Source organism: Gouania willdenowi, chromosome 15, assembly GCF_900634775.1.
Source record: "Gouania willdenowi chromosome 15, fGouWil2.1, whole genome shotgun sequence".
Classification (NCBI taxonomy): domain Eukaryota; kingdom Metazoa; phylum Chordata; class Actinopteri; order Blenniiformes; family Gobiesocidae; genus Gouania; species Gouania willdenowi.
The window spans coordinates 19,476,962-19,492,969 of NC_041058.1; the positions used below are offsets into that span (position 1 = coordinate 19,476,962).

At 35.5% G+C, this 16,008-nt stretch overlaps 1 protein-coding gene across 1 annotated transcript; it reads right to left on the reverse strand.

Annotated features, from left to right (window-relative positions):
- Positions 1 to 3,809: 3,809 nt before the first annotated feature.
- Positions 3,810 to 15,125, reverse strand: fam83b (family with sequence similarity 83 member B). The gene is made up of 5 exons (XM_028468969.1): positions 14,942 to 15,125; positions 11,371 to 11,850; positions 9,311 to 9,475; positions 8,365 to 8,489; positions 3,810 to 6,320 (listed from the first exon to the last, which is right to left on the reverse strand). Exons 2-5 carry the CDS (start codon positions 11,824 to 11,826, stop codon positions 4,301 to 4,303), a joined length of 2,766 nt encoding a protein of 921 aa, XP_028324770.1. The 5' UTR covers positions 11,827 to 11,850; positions 14,942 to 15,125; the 3' UTR covers positions 3,810 to 4,300.
- Positions 15,126 to 16,008: the final 883 nt, after the last annotated feature.

The window sequence follows — 16,008 nt, forward strand, 5'->3', positions numbered from 1 at the left end:
ATTATTATTTTCTGAATTTTATTCCAGAAATACAGTTTGTACAAGTTTGCCTTTTGTTATTTATTAGTGGCTTTAAAGTCCTTATGTTGACAGTGTTACTAATTAAAGTTCCTTATTTTAATTTAGTAGTGTTCTGCTTTTTTTTGGGTGTTATAAGACTTTGTGTTCATGTTTCTGCCTGTACCTGTGAAAACAGGTTGACTGCATGTACAACATACAACTCAAAATACCTTTAACCAGCAAAGCCAAAGGTCACCTGTCATACATTTGGTGATGGAGTTTCCTGAAGTTCTTGGGAATTTACAGGCGTATTTAAAAATGTCTTGTATGTTGTATGTTTTTCCCATTTCAAACACTATGTTTGTGGAGCTGTTTCTATGAAGTGCAACAGTGTTTTCTTGTTACACACGTTACTAAGGTAAAGAGCAGACCAAACTGGTTCCACAGAGGTAGATGTATAGAGTAGCAACATTAAAGAAAAAAAAAAGTTTCTTAGTTGTTGTTAATCTCTGTTTTTCTATGAAAGTTCTGTGAAAGTGATCCCCAGTGACATATTATGCAATAAAATAGGACAATTATTTTTTAAATGTGTTTTTTTCTTTAATGAGCGCAAACACCAGAATAGATTTTTGAAATAAACTTCAACCTTCCTCTATTTTTCTGCAGGGGAACAACAAAAATACTATCAAGCTGTAATCATTGTGCAGGTGTGAGCTGCATTTCAATGAGGCTTGGTGCAACAGCGCAACATTAGACTTTTGTAGTTTGAACTCACTTTACTGTGTCTTTGCTCAACTCTGTATCAAAAAAAGATCGATCATCAGGAAGTCGTTGGCCAGAGAGCAACCGTGGAGCGCTGGGGTTGGGTGTTACATTTTGGGTACAGTAAAGGAAATAATGTAAAATATTTGTCATTTATTATAAAATGTCATTAACATCTGCAGTTTTTTTTTTCTTTTTTTTTTAAATAAAAACTCTGATAAAATAAAGCAAGTTATCTAATTAGCAATATAATCAATGGTATTAAAAGTACATATAAAAAGAAATAACTATGAACTACAGTACAGTATTAAAAACACCCAGCCTGGTGTTTTATTTTTTATTTATTTTATTTTTTTTTTTGTAAGTGCAACATTAACAGTTTGTAGGCTTGCTCGGATAATTTCTTTGAATAGTTATATTATTATATTAATTTAACTTTCGGGGGAAAATTCCTTTATTGTGTTTTGTCCTACTTTGTAATGTACAGCATAACCGGAGCATTACTCATGTACAGCTGCAGTGTGTTCAACATGTTTTATTAAAATAAACAACTAATCCATCAACGTTAATTAATAAGCAAATGAGGGACTATCAGTAAAACACCTGAAAGCAAAGTAAGTATTTGTTGGTGTGAAACTATACTCAAAACACTGGGAACGTGCAGCGAGAATTAAAATGACCAACCATCCAAAAAACATCTGTGACCAGTAAAAACTACCAACAAATGCAATATTAAAATTGCAGTGGACTAAGAATCTGCATAAAAATACTGCCAAATTGTAGTTTAATCTACAGAGCTGCTAAACATTTATGCCTAATAAATAATCCATACTTCCTTTTTGTTTGGATTTCACTGTAAAACTCACATGAATCGTATCATTTTAAAAAAAATAATCATTTGTATTTCTGAATATTTGATAAATCATTTGTTGAAGCAAATATACCAGTAGATAAAAGTACAATTAGCATTGTTTACCTTTATCCTACTTTTGAGTATTGTTATGTAACACAAAGTGTGTGTCTGACCTGAATGTCCACTTCAACATTGAAGTGTTATTTCTTAAATAATGACAGGCTGTGTACAACACGTTGAATGATGAACAGAAGGAGTTTTCACGTTGCCTCAACAAGCTAAACAACCTAATCATGCTCTTTGAGTTGTCGCTGTTCATTTGGGACTTATTATTTTTAAATATTTAAACCCGTGGTGAATTAAGTGTTTATCTATCTTTTCCTGCAGCTATGCTGTTTTTTTTAGTTCCTGTACTTTGCCCCACTGTAGAGTGTATTTGTATAATCTAATATTTAAAAAAGAAGCCGGTTGAATATGTCATCTCGAGTGTTTTCATTGGAAAAGGAAACAAGGCTGTGACACATCAGCATGAAAACCCAGTAGCCTTGTGATAACCTTTACACTGCATTAAGAAAGTAGTGCTCATAGTTAATAAAAGAATGTGTATGTAATAATATTAATAATACTAACAATGATATGTAATATATAATCTATTATATGAGAATAACTTGGATGGTGTTAAAGTGCATTTGTTTTATATTTTGCTGGAATGTGGCACTTGTATTTAATCCTTAATTAATTAACAGTCTTTTACTTACTTATGTACGTTTTCTTTTTATTTTCTTTCTCTCCTTTGTTTAGTGTTGCTTCTTTTCATCTCTAATATTTCTTCAGTCACTGAAAGAAATTAATTTCTGTTTCTGTTACTGTGAAATAACCTGGAACTAAACATATCAACCCTGGAACAACCTGTCACTGTGAATGTTCATGGACATAACTTTTTCACTTAAATGTTCACCTATTTGCACTACTCATCAATGCACTACTGCACTATTATCTTATTATTATTATTATTGGATTCTTATTTTATTTCATTATTATTATTATTATTATTATTATTATTATTATTATTATTATTATTATTATTATTATTATTATTATTACTATTATTATTATCTTGTTATTTTTTATTTAGTTTGCACATATTAGTCTAACTTCTCTTATATTTATGTTTATACTTCTTTTTTCTTTTTATTTTTCTCTATTTTATTTATTTTTCTTTATTCTAGTTGATTGTTATTATTTAATGTTATACTACCTGAAAGAGCACAGGTCACCAAAAGAAATTCCTCGTGTGTATTCATTCAACCCTGGCCAATAAAGTTGATTCTGATTCTGATTCTGATTCTGAATTTCCCTCTTGGATCATTAAAGTATTTCTGATTCTGATTATTTCAGTTAAACATTTCAATGTCTAATAAGCTAAACACTTTCACTGAGCTGCCTATGCACCACTAAGTTAATCATTTTAAAATATAATTATTTATCATTATTTGAGATGGATTAGTAACACTTGTATCACTGTGATTTTATAATATGAATAATAATAATTGCTGTTGCATTTTAAACACCAAAGCTTTGGATAACTTAAGAAAATGTTGAATATAATTGGCTATCCCCGCCACCCTGTAAAACAGGAGCAAGTGGGTTTGAAAATGGATGGATGGATGGATGGATGGATGGATAATTGACTATTCTACTCTGAAAAATACTTAAATGCTTGTGTTTAAAGATGGCTGTGATTATGCAGTCTTTCTCTTCTTATGTATGTGCTGTACGTGCCATAATTTCTCAGTGTTAAGGTTTGTATCTTTCTTTTTACAATCATTACTTTGCCTGACTCCTCAAATTGCCAAAACCATTAGATTTGGGAAGAACATTGGCTTTGACAAAACGAAGAAGTACCGTAATTGTTGACTTCACATACAGTATGTAAACATTCCCATCGAAATATTGATGTTGTGTTGCTAAAAAGAAAGTTTCCTCTGAATTTCATAAAGACCTGAAATAAAATATGTTAATTTCTTTCTTTTAACAAATTGGTTGTCAAGATAAAAGGTTTTGTTAGAGAAAAAGTTTCAAACATACCGAGGCTGTATGCTTAACTAATAATGAATTAGGCTAATGACCCTTACAGCAGACATAAATAACTTTAATGCATACTTTGAAATATGAAATCCCTTGTTTTTTTTTTAAAGAAAATGTACATTCTTGTTTGTCCTGAGATGCAGTTAAATATATATATATATATATATATATATATACTGTATATATATATATATATATACAGTATATATATATAAAATCAAAACAACACGTTCTGTATTTCAGTGTTATCATCACAGCCTCCACAGTACTCATTACACCTACCGCACAGAAGGAAATTTTTCTGTCATACGAACTTACAGTGAAATAAATGTGTGTTGTGCACCGACACCTTAACAATAAACTACATATAGTACATATGACCTGACTATCTGCTGCCATCGCGAGTATTTGCAGTATTTGAATTCAAGGACATCAGTATGAAATCAAATGATAACAGTGCCAGATATTCCTGCTGTGTGCTTTCCTACAACAGAATGAAAATCTTGAAGGCCATTGTCAGCTAAAAAAGACCAACACAAATCTATCTGACTCATCTGAGCTGCATGAAGTAACATCTGTTCGATGCAAAAGCAGTTGTCACTTGTTTTTGTTGATGAGATTTCCCATTCTTTGAATGAATTTCTCCAGCTTATTTTCATGGTGCCCCCGCGCTCCTCTCGTGAGGTTTTGTTCAGTAGTTGTTTCACTTTTAGGAAAGCCTTTGGTTTTCTCTAGTGAGTGTGTGTTTCTGAAACTGTGGCCAAAGCGTTTGTTTTTCTTGTCAAATGAAAGTGTGAAAGGCTCATGTTTGTTATAAAGGCGACTTTCATTTCCTGGACCCTTGCTATGAATGCTTGTGTCCTCTCCAGGCCTTTTACTTTTGTCATGTTCCATCTGTGCTCGTGGCTTTGGGAGGGATATCTGTGGTGGATTGAGGTGTTCCTCCATTCTAAATCGTGGTTTTGAAGATTTCACATGATCGTCCTCCAAAGTGCTTGTGTTTACAATCTGTCTTTGTCTCTCTGTGGAGGATTTGATAAAATTGGTTGAACTTTGATGATGTTTCCATCCCATTGTCCTTTCCTCATCTTCACCTGTTAATGTGTCTTGACTCGCAGCTGACTTGAGACTTCTTGCTTCAATGCTTCTGGTTGAGTCCTCATTTTTCTCTGGTATATTCAACAAAGACTTTACAATCTTTGAACTGCTCTGGAAAAGTGGAAGAGAGTCTACATTGTTGGAAAAATCATTCATAACCTTTCGATTTCCCTCTAGAGCAATAGCAGAATATGTCCTTGATGGTGGCTCCTGCCAATTGTGTGAACTGGAGTGTTTTGTGCCTGTGATACATTTGACATCATAATGAGATAAAGATCTCTGATCCTCATTTAGATGAGAACCATAGCATTCATTTTGGGCACGAATCCCAATTGTGCTTTTGTTCCCATTTGTCATTGCAACGGCTCCATACGTGGGACCTGGGTCCTGTGCATTCTCATTGTTTGATCTTGGATCTGCCACACTATGCCTTTTCTGCCAGTTGTCTTGCAGTATGTCAGGGTTGTTTATACGTGTACCTTTAGGTCTGCCTAAGCTTGCATATGTAGAGGGGTAGGCATTTCGACCATGACCGTATCCTGTATTACTGCGACTCTCATCAAAATTCTGAAAACTTTGTCTCCTCATAGCTAAATGTTTATTATTGACTTCGTTCTCAGATGCTGGATTCCACTGCATTGATGAATAGCGTAAAGAGGGGTTTAACACACCTAGCAAAGTGCTATTTGTGTATCTGTTCGGCTCCATTTGTTCAGTTATGGTTTGCCTAAGAACAAGAGATGATCTCAGTCGTCCGTGCATTAATGAGTTAGGATTTTCCTGTGTTTCATATTGATCTAAGTAATCACAGGACTCTCCAAAAGGCCCATCCCGGTTTTTAAGATAGGCTTCAATCCTCAAGTTGCGCATGAATGCCTTGGAGGTGTTTTCCAAAGTTGGCATATTCGACTGTGGCGGCAGAATTGGTTTTTCATTGCCACCATAAGACTGACGCATGTTTTGACCCCTGTAGAGCTGTGGCACTTGCAAATAATTGCTTTTAGAGTAGCTGTTTTGTCCATATGCTGAATCTTTATGTATGTTCCAGTTGCTTCCTCTCGGCCTAATATTCTCCAATATGCCTCCATCTTGTCCCTCCCCGGCATAACTATGCCTCTTGAGGAAATCCATTGCTTCTGGAGATGAATATTGGGGCAGGTGATATTTATTGGAAATATCATTCTCAATGGATGGTCTAAGGGGAATATTTTCCTCTTCTAGGAATCTCTCATTGATATCTCTTGTGCTAAGATTCTGCTCACACGTTTTTCGATAGACAGTGTCCAGGGTATGTCTCAGCTGATCTTTGCGATCAATTTTTTGTGTAACACAAGGATTTGTTAAAGATATTTGTCTTTGCATCCCATTGTGTTGAAACAAACTATCTTGGGGACAAAGTTCGAGCGGCACAGTCGACCTGGCATAGAGAGTTCGAAACTCCTCGTCGTAGGATTTCACCAAATGGCCTGAGATGACTTGAACCATGCTCAGATTGATCTTTTCAAATGACCAAGTGAAGCTGTAAACAAACAAAAACAATTTGAGATTTTCATCAAATGTTTACAATAGTGCCGATAAATCAGCACATTTATAATCATTATAATCGGTGTGGGGTTGTAATAACTTGCAATTATTAGCATAAATACATTCATTATACATAAAAAAAAAATGCACAAACTTTTTGTTGGGTGCTTTTAAAAACATGTATTTCCCTTTGCCCGTGAGAGTAAAACACGTTTTTATAATTTCTCAAAATAAAAACAAATGCATTAATGGCAATAGTAACTGAGTTTTGGCTATTAATTAAAAGATGGATCCCAGTATTAAAACGCCCATGATGAGGGTTAAACATGATGTAAACATGTAACTTTTTCTTAATACGACCAACAAAACATTGCAATCTGTTTTCTGTCATGGAATAACTCAAACAAGAAGCAAGTCTCTACTGTGTAAAACTATATTGTTATGCAGAGATGTGGGGATTATGTGTGATTGTCAATGTTTGCAGCAACATGTTTTAAAAGGCATTGGGCAGCAGAAATCATGTTTCCACCACTGTCTGAGCCAAGTGTGACAACTTTATTACAACATTCCACTATTAAACTGCTTTAAAGCTAATTATTGTTATTATTTTCAATAAAGGGCCCATGTTAAGCTAAATCGACTTTTCTGTGCTTAAAACATCATAAAGTGCTATGTGTTTTTTTCATTGATTCCCTCAATTGTTAGTTAGAGGCTGATTTGCTCCTTTCTTACTGGAGGGTGAGCCCAAACACCTCGCTCCAATTTGATGACACGTTCCCACTTTGATGACGAATTTGACGCGGCACTGAGCTGGAGAAGCCACGCCTCCAGGAAGCTCTCAGCCGTGATTGACATGTAAACAGACACGTCCAAAAATTTCAGCGTCCTTCGCGCAGTGCTATGTATGTATTTTCTACAGTCTATGTATGTACCGGTGAACGCCCCCCCCCCCCACGCTCTGTCTCATGTTTACAAAGCAGCATGAGCTCGGCTACAGAGTGGGTGGCAGGAGGGCGGGCCGTCCTCTGGCCCTACATCACCATGCGGGAAGGAGGAAGTCAGTGTCCCGTCTATTGACACGCCTACTCATGAATATGCATAAGTAGGACGCAAATCAGCCTGTTTGTGTAGAGTTGCTCAGATAGTGACTTTTCAGAGGCTAAAACTCTGGAAAACAAGCAAGTTTGGTAAATAAACTTCAAATACTATGTTTTTGGGGTTCTCAGAACAAATGGAGATGGGTGAAAAATAGCATAATATAGGGGGTCCGGGTAAAAGCCGGAATTCCGCCGAAACTCGGAATTCTGTCACATACACACACAGTATAGTTCCGTCGAAATTCCGCTACATACACACACAGTATAGCCTCGGAATTCCGCTACACACACACACACAGTATTATTTCATGACTTCATTTTTTGTTTTTACTGTTTAAAAAAATGTAATACAATTTTGTTATATTTTTTTATCTCCAGAAGATGGATGAAAATTGATTTTTTTTTTTTTTTTTTACTTAAAGCACCTACGGACACACGTCCTGTAATGTTTGAGTTCCGACTGAAAGGCTAATTTTGAATAAATGGCTCGTGATTTCAATAAAATGCCATTGTTACACTTTTATGGATTCTTTTTTCATACATATATTATAGCTGTGTGTGTGTGTGTGTGTGTGTGTGTGTGTGTGTGTGTGTGTGTGTGTGTGTGTGTGTGTGTGTGTGTGTGTGTGCGTGTGTGTGTGTGTGTGTGTGTGTGTGTGTGTGCGAGCGAGACATGGTGTCCCGTTGGAATTCCGAGGCTATACTGTGTGTGTATGTGATGGAATTCCGAGTTCCGGCTTTTACCTGGACCCTGATATGGGACCTTTAATGTAATCACAGTGATGACAGGCTACAAAAAAATGCTGTTTTCTTTGTCATCAAAATGGGTCCCTAAGTTTCTTATGGATTGTGCAGTGTTCCCCCATCCTGGAAAAATGTCTTGCATCAAAAAACAATAATAATAATAATAATGTACAGAGATTAAAAAATAAAAATAAGTACCTGTATGATCCATAGATTGCAGTGTGGCAGTCAAACAGAAGAAATTTCTGCTCCATTGCGCCATTAAATTTTGCTCCTGATCGACAGGGGTAATTCTGACCTTTTACTGTGCGCACCCTCATGTTCTGTGATTAGGGAGAAATAAAAGTCAATCAATTATTCAATGAACTTCTGGGAGGAGAAACACCCCAAAGAGAAAAAACTACAGTGGCAATGATTCAGATTCTGTTGTTGAAACTTTCTCTGTACACAAGGGGAATTTTTAAGGGTGTGTCTGTTGTCATCTTGGCCAATAAACTTTACACTACCTGCCTAACAAGAGAAACTAGGTCCCCAAAAGACTTGATGAAGTGTTTTGTTGGACCGTACAACCATAATAGCGCACTGTAATTGAGTTTAAAAATAAAAAAAAATAAAAAACAGATAGGTGTAAAGAAATTAGTTTCGCAAGGTGGTATATTTCTACTGTTGTAATTCATAATTTTTCATTTTTTGTTGTTATTTTTGTTTAAAACTATTGTTCTTTTATAATTTTAAATGTTCGAAATAAAGACATCAATCAATCAACCAACCAAAAATCTAAATAATAAATGAAATATATACTGTAGAAAATCTGCAATTAAAATATATATTTTTTAAGTGTTTCTCAATCAATGGGATCAATAGTCAAGTGCCCGAAACCAATTCATTAAGACCCTAATCTAACTTTAATACTTAAACATTATTATAGCTTCATCCTAAGCTTCATCTGCATGTTCATTAAATGCATTAATTGCACAATGACAAACTAATGACTTGTGTAAAGGCAGATCTTTTAACAAATGTACTGAAGCTAATCAGAATATACAAACCAATACAGAGTTTAATGTGTAAGATATTTAATGTACTGTAATTCAAGGACATTTGCACTATATTTAATAATGGGTGCCTGGGATTACAAACTCACTCTGAGTTGTTGAAGTTTTACATCTTGATTTTCAGCCATTTTGAGGAAACATTTCAAATGAAAGTCATCCAAAAGCACATAAACTGGGACTCCACGTATACAAGCGTCCACCGTTTCTTTAAATATATCTACATCGGTGAACTTGTCCATGACAATGGCGATGACCTGCAAGTGGAAAAAAATATAGTTATTGAAAATGCCAACAGAGTATAGAAAACATGTGTCCCTTTGAGTTTTGTGAGCATGAATCAGAAGAGAATAATAAATTCAAGCATTTATTATTCTAAAGTCAACACTTGATTAGTATTCTACTTCTAACTCACAAACTCTTCTACAATATTACTCTGGCTTACATTGTGAAAACATGAAAATACAAACAAAAGTGAGGCAGCCTTTAAAAATCAGATAAAATTTAGATTAAATTGGATTATTTGTTGTGTGTCAGAGTTTGTCTCCTTTTCATCCTTTGCTACACAATACTACAGCTGTGTCCAATGTTGTGATAATGAGCATCTTATTATTAATGCATGGGGATCAGTGATTTAAGCCTCTGGAGAGAGTTTGCATCTTCTCGTACATGGCTTTACCTTGGGTACTCTGATTTACTCCAACCATTTGTTTGTGGAAAGACTTGTAAGTTATAGGCCTCCTGACCGTGTTATATATCACTAAATGCTCCTTGAGAGCCTTTGTCCTGCATGGCAAGGGCTTAACGGGCAGCTCGGGTACATTCATTTGTTCTGTACATGCTCAGATGAGCACGGATGACAATCCAAAAATCCCTTGAATAATTTGATTAATACAGATGACAGATGTCGTCAGTGCCTTAGTCGTGTTATTTACTGTTTTTGTATTAAATTAATTATCTTTAATGGTTATTTTCTTTCTTACTTGTAAAAAATGTGCATTATAGATAGGATTTTGTTAAAGATGCTGCAGATTTGTGGTTTAGATCAGGGGTTCTCAAGGTCTCACCCTGGGACCCACATTTTGCCACTTCTTAAAAAAAATTCAACTAAGCAAATTTTGTTTTTCAAGAATAGCTTGTTGAAAACACACGTAATGATTTTTTAAAAGATAAATCTATATATTTTCTTGTGCAACAGGCATTTCACAGCATGCCTGTCAAAAGAAAAATTTCTTTCAAAATAAAAGACAAGTCCAACATGAGAGAGTATTTAGTATTTAGCTGTCTACAACCTGCCTAGTACAAGTCTGTGACCCATTGGTTGAGAATCAGTGGTTGAGATTGTGGTAAGATGTGTTAAAAAAATAAAAAATAAAAAATCGGACATAATTATTGTTAAATTGTACAAACGTTACGTTTTACAATTAGAAGGAATTATGAGTTATGGTCAATGAAATGTTTCAGAAGTGGTCGTTTGAAGGACAAAACAATAACATATATTGAGATACATTTTTGCATGTTGAAACTTAAGTATTTCATACCTTTTTAAGTAAAGTAAACCAGTGAAAAAATTGCAAGATATTGGTGGCATGAATGAAAGAATGAATGCATGCATTGCATGCATGGATGCATGGATGCACGGATGCATGGATGCACGGATGCATGGATGCACGGATGCATGAATGAATGAATGAATGAATGCATGAATGAATGAATGAATGAATGAATGCATGAATGAATGAATGAATGAATGAATGAATGCAATATTACAGACCATAAAATGCAGATAGATCCTAATAAGATTTGTTCATGCTACGTGGATATCAGGTTATTTAGTAATGATTGCCAAACAAAAGCACATTGCAATGACACAGTTGGTGGTATTGAATCCTAATTGGATGTGAATTATATATTGTGGTTGTTGTAGAGTGAAGAAAGCTCTTCACACACCCTACTCCGTTAGAGACCAGTGGTAGAACCAGCTTTTGACCTAAACCAAGAATGCAGACACTCCTTGATTCTAGAAAACTGGAAAAAACAAATACGTGTGAAACTGCCTCAGGGAGCAATGTTCTTATATCACAAACTACAGAGAAGGAGGAGAGTCTTTCTGTGAATCTTTTCACACAGTGGTTTCCCTGTTCTAAATTACCTGTTTTGCCTCCTGAATATTCCGCCGGATCACCTCTTTTATGGTTGGTTTGTTTGGTCTTGGCGGATGATATAACAGGTCTATGTTTGTCTGCAGTCTTTCATGCATGACCTCTGGCCATCCTAAGTCCAAGTTTGGTGTCTCCACGTCCGAGTTAATTGGCCAGTAAGTTCCTGAGGATGACTGAACAGACTGATCTGAGGTGTCATTGATTTCCTCTGTCTGACTTTGAGGTGGCAGCTCTTCTTTGTTTGTGGTAATGAAGATGAGTTCCTCCTCTGAGAGGAAGCTGCCGATACGTTCTTCCTTGAGGAACTCCTGGTAAGCTTTGGAGCCACCTTCCACCAGGCGATCAATTGCCAGACGATATGACTCCTTGTAGTGAGGTTTAATGTAATCCTCTGATTTAAACTCACCCCTCATGGACGACAGCCCAGAAAACTCTGGTGAGTCCATCTCTCCACACAGCTTCAGTTGTGCCTGTCACAGATAAAATAATTCAATGTTTATCCCTGCTGACGCACCCTCTTAAAAGTAAATGAGACAAAATAACACAAATGTTCCCAATGCTGTCTAAAAATCATCTGTAAACTACATCACAACACAACATTAGCTGTGTTTCCATTACCCTTGGAAATGCGTAAAATCTGAATAACGCAGTAAAAACCGGTAATGGAAACACCTGAATTTCGAAACAAAAAAAAACATTCAAACACTGGTAAAAAAAAGTTTTTACACTTTCAAGAGGAGATATTTCAGACATTTTGATGTTTAAATGTGTCGCAAAAGCGCCATGGAAACACTTTTTACACAAATACACGTCACAGAACGTGACATACCTGGTCAAATGACCACTTCTCTCCGAGAAAACCTGGCACGATGCATGTAAACAGAAGAGGAGACCTGGCACATTTCTTAACATTATACTAAAACTTCTTAGTGTCACATTTGACGTGAAACAATAAAGGAATACAGAGTTTCATAAGGAGGTTTGGAGCATCCTTCTTACTGCAGCAAAGTCTCGCCTGATGAGATTTCACAGGAGTTATGAGGCGCCTGTCCAAAACAACCTTCAATAGAAACATGTTCAAAGCAAAATTTTACTTTGTCGACATTTAGAAATATTGCTTTTATTTTGCAAAAATCTATACAGCCAAAATAAGGTCTAAGTACTTCCGATTTGGCATTATTTTATATATACGCGTAGTTTTATTCATTAAGTAGTTTAATTCTTTAATCCTCTGTACTCAGCTAACATCAGGCCTATTACAGGTTCAACCAGTTGAGATGGACAATCACGTGTCAAGTGTAGCCTGGCCCTGAGTTTGGCTTTCAGGGTCTTTTGAGGGGCTTCTTGTTCAGATGTTGCTTTACTGCCTGTCTTTTATGAAAGTGTCAATTTGTACGGTTACAGAAGTACAAGTACTGAGCGTCTTTGGGTTAGGGTTAGGTTATAACCCAATATTGCAACAATGTTTAGGGTCAGGGTTAGGGTTTAGGGTTAGGTTTAGTCTTAGCCTAAACTGGCCAATGACTGACTTATCACGTGACCTAAACAGGCCAATGACTGACCGATCACGTGACCTAAACTGACCAAATAGGGACGCCTACGAATAGAATATCGGTATATTGATATGGCAACCGTACAGATAGCCACTGCCTTCTTTTATTGTACAGAGACAGACTACTTCAGCACTATGTGAACAAGAATAAAAGAAGGATGGTATTGAATTGAGATAGTTTTCACAGATTGCATTGGCTTTACTTAAAATATGTCAACAACAACATATGTTTATAAAGGGATGAATTTGAATTGTGTGACATGCAAAGCTTAATCCTAGGGTTTAAAGCTCATTGTGCTGATTGCTTCAGTTTGGGACTGAACTGTGAGATGTACCGGTTTGTTCTTTAAAAAAGGGTGTGTTCACCTTCTAACATCAAACCGTTTCTTACAAGGTTGTAAGCAGCTTACTGATCAGATTTCAACTGGTGTTTGCCAAACTTTAATGAGCCACACCTTCAGTTTTAGGAAACAATCATTTGTTGCCTTTTTTTTTAAGTTCAGAGCTTGTTTAAAATGTGGGAAAGTGTTTATAATTTTAGAGAAATGAATGTGCTCAAAAACCCAATGTTCCAACAAATATATACAAATATTGTTTCTCTGTTGTTGGAGTGAATGTTTGTAACAAGTTACATCCTGAGTTAAAATACTGTACAACATGATTTATGCTCAAAACTATGTTCAAAGGAATTGTTGTGAAAATATATGAAGAATGTGAATGATTTGAGCAAAAGGCAGTGGTAACTATTTAATCTCATGTACTTGTAGTGTGGTAGGCATAATAAGCTTTAGACTTTTGGTTGTTGTAGTTTCTTTGCCTTTGCTTTTTTTAATAACATGGTATCCTGCAAAAACGAAGAATGCTTGGAATATAAAGCTTCAAAAGTCTGAAATGTCAGATATAAATAAATAAACACATACAAATTTAAAATAAATGTAGTGCCACTTGCTAGCTCTGCCTACAAACAGTGTATATTTGGTCTTGATTGCCCTACAACACCTCCAGTCTGAGTAATTTTGGACTATTTAATCATGGCACATTAGTGGCAAAAAAAAACACTGGTATTACTGCTGCTACTTATTGGTTGACTATTTTGGTTAATTTCTCATTATCCAACAGAGACATGCACGTTTATGCATTGCATCACAGTCACAGGCAGGTCAGCGGGTTCAAATATGTTTCAAAACTGTGATCCTATAGTCAGTTAAACCAAAATTCTATACTTTCAAAAATGACTTCTTACCAACAAGTCACATCATGACTATTGATGCATCATCCTCATCAAACAGAATTTTACAACTATAATTAAATAAATGACAGGTTGTGCCCAAAGGGGGAAAAACATGTTGATTGCTCATATAGAAGTCGTTTAGTAACTGTATTAAAGCTGATAATGCTAGTAAGAACAAAAACCTGTTAAAGTATGTTAAAGCATGTAAACTTGACTGAAGACATTATTAAAAAGTTACCATCTATTATTAGAACAAAAATGTAAATTACTATAATTAAAAAGCTCTGTTTTACATTATCACTTTAAACTATATTGAGGAAAAAATCAGTTATCTGCTCCTTGTTTTATTATTCTTTATGATAAAGTTTTGATGCCAAGGTAAAATGACTTGCATTATAACTTTCAGCCACGCTGAATGAAATTGATGGTGATTGACTTGCAGATACAGGTATTAGATGCCTGCCTGTTGAAATATATAGCTATAATTGTATTTTAAAGTAAGGCAATGAACTGTCAGAAGAGACATGTACGATTTGTCGCATGTTTCCATTAAATAGTCATAAAAAACATAAAACTAAGAAGCCAGTGTTTCACCTTCTTTGCCGACATCAGGATTACATACAATAAACGTATATATGTCAAAACATATCCCAGATTTGTTTTAAGAGCACCATATTGGATATTCTTACAGAGCTGCTTCTTGTTTTCCCAATATCCCTGAGAAGCCTGCAAGGCTCATGACAACAGTATCAACTGACACTCAACGACAGCGACTTACATTCAAACTGAGAACTGTGGGAAAAATCCTCTCGACTGCTCCCAGAAAAATCCCTTAAACATGTGAGCACTTTTTACCCTCAGTGCGATGAAGGTTTGTTGAAGCTGCCGTGTGTGTATGTGTGTGTGTGTGTGTGTGTGTGTGTGTGTGTGTGTGTGTGTGTGTGTGAGCTCAAACAGACAAAGAGGAGGAGGTGTCTGAACATGATAAGCTGTCTGCAGATGGAGGGTGTGGATTCCAGTTTGAACATGCAAAGTAGGAGATTCGAAACTTGCTCACTGCCAGCCATAAACCTGTTTGAGACTTTAGCCACGCCCCCTACGCTGTCCACGGACAAAGTTCACAGCAAAACGCAATCAAGAAAAGGACGGACAAATACTTAAGGTTAATAATAGAAACACTATCTTAAGGGGAAAAAATAGTTTTGAAAGTGTTGCAAGGAACACAAAAGATTATAGATAAAAATCTACCAACCCGTTCAAACCTATGGCTAAAAATACTGGTAATGTCGTCACACAAAACATCAATTGAAACAGCAACTTTTAGCTATTGTCATTGAATGGAATGTCATTGAAATTGTTGATGTGTTGCTAGTATGATTCTAAATATACCTAATAAATATAAATACATATTTTTAATTAATAATAGCCCTTAAGTCCCTGACCCATGTTCCCATGACTTCATTAGAGTTTGAAATTTAATAATATTTTTTTAAAAGTTAAACAATACGAGGGGCAAAATGTCTCAAAACTGTAAAAGTTGCAGTAATGATATGCTACAACAATTTACTTTAGGGTATAGGCTTGGTAGTTTTCTAAGGGTGTTCACACAGTTCTTCTGATAACCTGTGTCACAACTTCTTTAGATGTCAGTACTCTGTTTTTCAAGCCTTGTCTTGTTGCGCACTACTGTACATGTAAAGTTGCCCTATGATAATAAGTTGCACCAAAAAAATACATCGTTAAAATGTACAATGCAATGATTTTTAAATAAATGTGAAACGTTGATAGAGAAGATTTAAAAACACACAAGTGGCAGGTGAAGTTCATTTTAAAGACTCGAGTGTA